Consider the following 7,500-nt stretch of genomic DNA (forward strand, 5'->3'; position numbering starts at 1 on the left):
ATAGATTACCAACAGTTTTTACATAACTCTTTTAGAAATTGGAATGAAATACACTAATTTTGTTTATTATTAGTTTCACAGATGTTTCACAAAAACTTGTTTGTAGGGTATATGTAAGGGGTACTCTTGTATATAGAAGTCCAGCTATTTCAGAGAACAGCCTCTTCAGAGAAGAATTTAGGGGGGGAAAAAGGTAAATAAAGAGGATAGAACAATGAATGCAAATGTAATAGATATTAGGATCTCTGCATTATTTACGGTATATGCAACTGTAATGGAGTGATGGTTCTGCACATGTTGGTGCAGTTAAAGTATAGAAGGTGAAAAGGAAGTACTATTTGCTACTCTTGCACCTATAATGAATTGGCACCTTTATATGGAATGATTGCAAGGAAGTGTTTGAATATTTAATATTTTGTATATTATTTGATAGATATTGAGTAGTCAGGTAGTATTTTTAAATAATGCTACTGGGTGTGCATAGATGTGAAAAAATTATTTATTGTCAGCTATTAGTCTATCAAACACAAACATATATTACTATAAGAAACATTAGGTAATTATACAAAGCAGATGCAACGAAAAAACACAATACCGTGTTGATAATATGGAAGAAAAACCCACAATGTACAAACTAGATTTATTGATGAAAGTGAGACAACAGTTTCGGAATCGTCCTCGATTCCATCTTCGGAATCGAGGACGATTCCGAAACTGTTGTCTCACTTTCATCAATAAATCTAGTTTGTACATTGTGGGTTTTTCTTCCATACAAAGCAGAAGAATTGCTATACTGTAGTTCACTTTTAGATATTACCCAAAGGTGTACTTTAGTACACATGACAGTGTTGCAGTCTTACAATAAAACCTGGGTTTCCAGAATATTATGTAGAGTTACTTGAAATCTATATCTGTTATCAGTTATCCTCAGTACAATAGACCATTATTCATATTTGCCACAGAACCAGTGTTGACCCTCAAATATGGTGTGCATATGTCAGTTTCAAAAGGCAGTGTGGAAACCCATCTTTTTTGTTATATTTTATTATTATTATTATTATTATTATTATTGTTATTGTTATTATTATTATTTATTTATTTATGTATTTATTTTTTTTTAACAAAATTTGAAGATGGCATAATATCCTAAAGTCTTGTCAAAGTCTATCTAGATTAATTTTGATAAAGATGTATGTGATTGAAGCTGGAGGTCATTATTACTTTTGTTGTTATTATTAATCTGGTTGTCATTGTTATTATTATTATTGTTAGTGAAAAAGATATTTCAACTTTAATGCATAAGCATACACACTGTATCTAGAATAGACATGCATTTATATTTACTTATGATGTATTATTGGTATATAAATAGTTTGTGATTATTATCTTGCTATGTGATGTGGCTACAAAGAAATTATTTCACTTACACCTCTTTGTAATGTTTTGTGTTTGCAATTCTTGTTCTTTTGAAAATGGCATATTATCTGTAACAGTTTTGTCTGTCTTAAAAACATATTGTAGTTTTGCCCTAGGAAATGCTTGAGACATATTACAAATACTGAAGAAGTTGTGAGGATAAGGCAATCTTTTGTTAAACAAGTGAATAAGAAATATTTGGTATGATGATTATGAATTATTTATTTCTGATTTTTTAAAAATACTATTAGGTAGTTGATCCTTGAAGTAGGTAAAAATAGAAATGCAAAAGTGAAGAAATGAAATGAGTGTGCAAACAGTCATGGTATGTTCTGTGGCATATGACTCCTCAATTGGATATTGTGCAGATGTTATATTGTGTTGTGATATGGGCTACAGTATTGTATTTGTATTTAGTATTATGCTGCTTTAAGAAGCCAAGATGCACTGTAATCATTTTGAAAGAAAGTAAGACAGTGATGTGTAATTCCAGAAATGGATGTTGGATGCCATGGTTGAATGTGACCAGATCGGACAGTATAGGGCACGTTACTGTACATGGCATGATGCAAAATCAGGTGTAAGAGTGATGGCTGGTGAATTAAGAACTGAAAGTGATAGGTGACATGTGGAATGAAAGATCGAGGAGATTGAGCATAATAAGAGTACACAGTATGAGTGAGCAAGCTTAATTGGGGATGACAAAACCTTTGTAATTAATGGTGATGGTTAAAAGATTTAATTTTTCTCTCTTTCTTCTCAAACGAGCATGAGATATTTAAAAGATTGCTCTTTGATTGCTGAATAAGGAGGATAGCTCATAGGTTCTGCCAGAAAGTATAGTGAAGTAAGGTATACTAAGAGATTTAGTGAATTATTCAGTTATGAATTCAAAAGTAATTTGGTCTTGAACTTCTTATAGACACAGAAAAGTTTTATTTTGTGTTAAGTAATATGAATATTATATGTGTGTGTGTGTGTGTGTGTGTGTGTGCATATGCGTGCGTGCGTGCGTGCGCATGCTTGGACATGCATGCATGAGTGTGCAAGTGTGCATGCATGCTTGCAGATGTGTGTGCTGCATCCCTACACCCAGTAAATGTAAAGAATTACATCTGACGTCACTGTTAATGAAGAGTTTATCACTTGCTGATGAAGTTTCCCAATATGGTAGTATTACTATTGAGTTGTTTCTATAATTAGCTTTAGATGTATTTTATACATGAATTCTTTATCCAGTTGATAATCTTTTTAAACATTAGATTACATGAAATATATTTTCACAGGCACACAAAAAGAATGTAGCAGTTTTTGATTCCTAAATTAGATAACTTGATAGAATATATTACAGAGCTGCAACTAATATGAAATGTATTTATTCTTATTTTGTTTACAGTAGACATTAGGATAGTATTCAGGAACCAAAAGCTTATTATAAGAAGTGTACGTAATGTCCGAGCACTTGCATAATTGATAGGAAAGGGAGGGTGAGAGTGCTAGAGAATGTATTAGAGTGAGAGTGAGAGAATTTGGTTTTAGGTTTAGTTTATTGGTTTTCTTGCTGCTTGCAACTTTTGGTAAAAGGAAAGAAGGAATGAAAATTAGGAATGTTAGGTCCATAGATATTTCAAATTGAATGGTATGTAATACATTGAATTAGCATTTTGTTTTGTATCATTAATTTTTTGGAAAATTTGTGTTTTTTGTTTTTTAAAATGCAGAATGATAAAAACTTCTATATCTGTTATATATATATATATATATATATATATATATATATATATATATATATATATATATATATATATTCTATTTATGTATATATAAATAGAATTAATTGAAATTTGCTCAGGTGTTTGTTAAGCATTTTTATCGAATGATGCTATATATTTATCAAAGTATTTTTAAAGAGAATAATCATGGTAAACTATTCCCTTCATCCGTTGTTTGTAACCATCGGTAGGAGAACCAGGTCAGTGTTAAATCACAGCAAGAGGATCAAGAGGTGAGCTGTATCATTATGCAGCTAGGGTTTTGCGCCACACCCTTGCCGCGTGCGGAAGACAGATATGCCTTTTCTTATCCTTGTTTTCTTGTTTATTATTCTCATTATTCTGTTTTGATTATTGATTGTGCTTCTTCAATTGCATTTTGACTTTGATTTATATTATTATTATTTTTTCTTTCTTTCTTTCTGTTATATGTTTATTTTATTCCATACCATCTACATGTTTTTACCTTTTTTTTCTTTCTTTCTTTTTTTTTTCCTATACCAACCTCTTTTTTTTTACTTTTTCTTTTTCTTTCTTTCTTTCTTATTTTTCCTTTACCAACATCTTTTTTACCTTTTCTTTCTTTCTTTCTTTTTCTTTATTATAATTTTATCCTTTGCCATCCTGTTTTTCCGCCTCTTTCTCCTGTGCTATCCTCTTATTTTTTCCTTTCCTTTTCTTCCCCTTCTCTGTCAGTGCTTTTCCTTTGGCTCTGTCATGTTCTTCATGGTTATCTATGTTGCTGCTATTCCTTTTCTTGTTGCTGTTATCATTATCATGCTGTTATTGTTACTGGTACTATCATGTTGCTAAATTATTGTTATAATTTTTATTGTTTTTTATTTATTGTTATTATTGTTGATGTTATTTTTATTATTGATATTATTATTATTGTTGTTATTATTGTTATGGTTATTGTTATTATTTTTGTTTTATTATTATTATTATTGTTTTCATTATTGTTATTATTATTATTAGTTTTATTATTATGAATTCTATTGTAATTAGTATATTATTATTATTGTTATTGTTATTGTTATTATTATTATTATTATTATTATTATTATTATTATTATTATTATTATTATTATTATTATTATTATTATTATTATTATTATTATTATTATTATTATTATTATTATTTTTGTTATTATTATTATTATTATTATTATTATTATTATTATTATTATCATTATCATTATCATTATCATTATCATTATCATTATCATTATCATTATCATTATCATTATCATTATCATTATCATTATCATTATCATTGTCATTGTCATTGTCATTGTCATTGTCATTGTCATTGTCATTGTCATTGTCATTGTCATTGTCATTGTCATTGTCATTGTTATTGTTATTGTTATTATTATTATTATTATTATTATTATTATTATTATTATTATTATTGATATTATCAATTTTATTGTTATTATTGTGGTTTGTAAGGTGTTATCATGTGCCATCATGAATTTGGTTACATTTATTGTAATTATTTATTATTATTATTATTATTATTATTATTATTATTATTATTATTATTATTATTATTATTATTATTATTATTATTATTATTATTGTTTTTATTATCATCTTTAAGAGTCTGTTATTCGTATGAATTTTATTATGATTAGTGTATTATTATTATTATTATTATTATTATTATTATTATTATTATTATTATTATTATTATTATTATTATTATTATTATTATTATTATTATTATTATTATTATTATTGTTATTGTTATTGATATTATTAATGTTATTTTTATTATTGTTGTTTGTAAGGTTGTTGTTATTTATTTTATTTTATATTTTCATTATTTCATTTTTTATCACCTCCTCCTCCTCCTCCCTCTCCCCTTCACCTTGCCCTCCTTTCGCTCCCTCTTCCTTTTCCTCCTCCCTTCCTCCTCTTCTCCTCTCTCCCCCTCCTCCTCCTCCTTTCCTCTCCCCTTCTTTTACTCCCACTCCTCCCCTTCTTCCTCCTCTCCTCTTCTCCTCTTCTGCTCCTACTCCTCCCCCTGTTCCTTCTCTTCTGCTCCCACTCCTCCCCTTCTTCCTCCTCTCATCTCCCTTCTTCTGCTCTTACTCCTCCCCCTCTTCCTCCTCTTCTGCTCCCACTCCTCCCCTTCTTCCTCCTCTCCTCTTCTCCTCTTCTGCTCCTACTCCTTCCCCACCTCCTCCTCTGAGGCATAAATTATTCTAAATCAGTGTATGTTTTACTGCAGGACTGCAGCTCAAGGATCACAAGATTTACAAGGGTTTATGAGGATGCCTGAGTTGGATTGCATAGCCTGTTGTTGCCTCTGATTGGTATTTGGCTTGAGTGAATTAGAGTGATTTGTGTTCATTTGGAATGAGCGACTGTCGACAGCTGCTCCCTCCGAGACCAAGGCTGTTGAGATGTTTTTGCTTTTCAGTTTCACAATTTGGAAGGCCTGATTAACGCAAAACTACTTGATAAAGATTGAGAGACAGCAGAACGAGAGCCTTGTTTTGGAAATGTGAGGTTCAGTTGTGGTGGCAGTTATATTGGGGAAAAATTGTTGCCCTTTTGCGCCTGTGTTTTTTGCGTCTCAAGAGTTTGAGTCTATCCAAAAGGAGGATTGGCTTAAGGTTGGGAAGTAAAATGGAAAATTATGTGGCTGATGCTGGTGTAAGTTGAATTAATTGGAAAGGATTGAGTGAAGGTCTTGGTACTTGTGAAGAAAAGTTACGGAAAAGATTGTTATTTATTTTTTTTTACTAAAATTTGTGAGATGATACTTTTTAATTCCTCCCCCATTGAGAGTATTTTCCATTGATATGAGCACACCCCTTCATTCCACCTCATTGTTGTGGCTTATTGCATTTTCTTTCTATTACATCAGGCCATGGTTGATAAGATTAGATACTGTAGAAACATAAAGAGGCATTTTGAGTGAACAAATAAGTATAGTATGATCTGTGATATGCAATAAATGTGCATTTTTTATTCATGAGTGTGTGTGTTTGTGTACTAGTCAGTGTTTCTGTGTTTGTGTGTTTACCTGTATGCATGTAAGAATGATAGATTTTTTATGTTGTTACACCCTTTGGAAAATATTGTAGTATTTGCAATGTAGGAGGTCTTGAGCATTCATTGGAAACATGAAACATGTGTAATTCAAGTAGATTATGTATGTGGCTTGATTGTCATCCTTGCTTTTGACATGATTATCATGATTATTTTTACAGTTGCATATGTTCTTAAATTCTCTTTTTTGATATGTAATCTAGAAGTTTTTTTATTATTGTTTTAAAATTATAAAAAAATGGAGTACAATACATAGATGTTTTTCATTTACTTTCTTCATACATTTATCTGTAAGTGTAGAGAATTGTCATGTGACGTAATTTTCCTTCTGTCTTATATTTGATTCCTCATTTTTCAGGAATGGGGTGAACGTGGAAGGTGCCGAACACCGATATGTAGTAGAGCTCATCAAACAAGGTGGAGATGTTCTTAAGTTGACGGTGATCTCGGTTTCTCAGAAGGTAAGCAAAGTCAGGATATGAAAAAAGTGACTAAATCTTTAGCATAGATTTGGGTATAAGGAGTAACTTGTTAGTTTTACAGTTTTTATCAAATTTGCCAATATCACACACACACACACACACATTTATATATACTATCACTCTTGCTTTTAATATTATTATTGTTATTGTTATTATTATTATTTTTATTATTATTATTATTATTTTTATTATTATTATTATTATTATTATTATTATTATTATTATTATTTTTATTATTATTATTATTATTATTATTATTATTATTACTATTATTATTATTATTATATTGTTATTATTATCATCATTATTATTATTCTATGATTATCATTATTATTGTTTTATTCTTGTTCTATTATTATTGATATTATTATCATTATTGTTATTATTATTGTTATTGTTATTATTATTATTATTATTTTGGTTATTGTTATTTTATTATTACTATCCATCTCCTCCTCCTCCTCCTCCTCCTCCTCCTCCTCCTCCTCCTCCTCCTCCTCCTCCTCCTCCTCCTCCTCCTCCTCCTCCTCCTCCTCCTCCTCCTCCTCCTCCTCCTCCTCCTCCTCCCTCTCCCTCCTTCCTCTCCTCCTCCTCCTCCCTCTCCTCCTCCTCCTCCTCCTCCTCCTCCCTCTCCTCCTCCTCCTCCTCCTCCTCCCTCTCCTCCCTCTCCTCCTACTTCTCCATCATCATCATCATCATCAATAATCAATAATCAATAATCATCAATAATCAATCATCAATCTTCATCATTACCATCATCAATG

General features: G+C 30.4%; 1 protein-coding gene across 4 annotated transcripts in view; it reads left to right on the forward strand.

Moving 5' to 3' along the window:
* Snx27 (sorting nexin 27) overlaps positions 1-7,500 on the forward strand; it is a 27,647-nt gene that overhangs the window by 6,501 nt on the left and 13,646 nt on the right. For 2 of the 4 annotated variants that reach the window (XM_027383228.2, XM_027383227.2), the window contains exon 2: positions 6,613-6,715. In XM_027383228.2, the coding sequence (XP_027239029.1) occupies positions 6,613-6,715 (103 nt within the window). Of the gene's footprint in view, positions 1-5,539; positions 5,704-5,823; positions 5,856-6,612; positions 6,716-7,500 lie in introns of those variants that run through there. The other 2 variants (XM_070123889.1, XM_070123888.1) reach the window with 2 other exon arrangements.

This window comes from Penaeus vannamei, chromosome 7 (assembly GCF_042767895.1).
Source record: "Penaeus vannamei isolate JL-2024 chromosome 7, ASM4276789v1, whole genome shotgun sequence".
Lineage (NCBI taxonomy): Eukaryota > Metazoa > Arthropoda > Malacostraca > Decapoda > Penaeidae > Penaeus > Penaeus vannamei.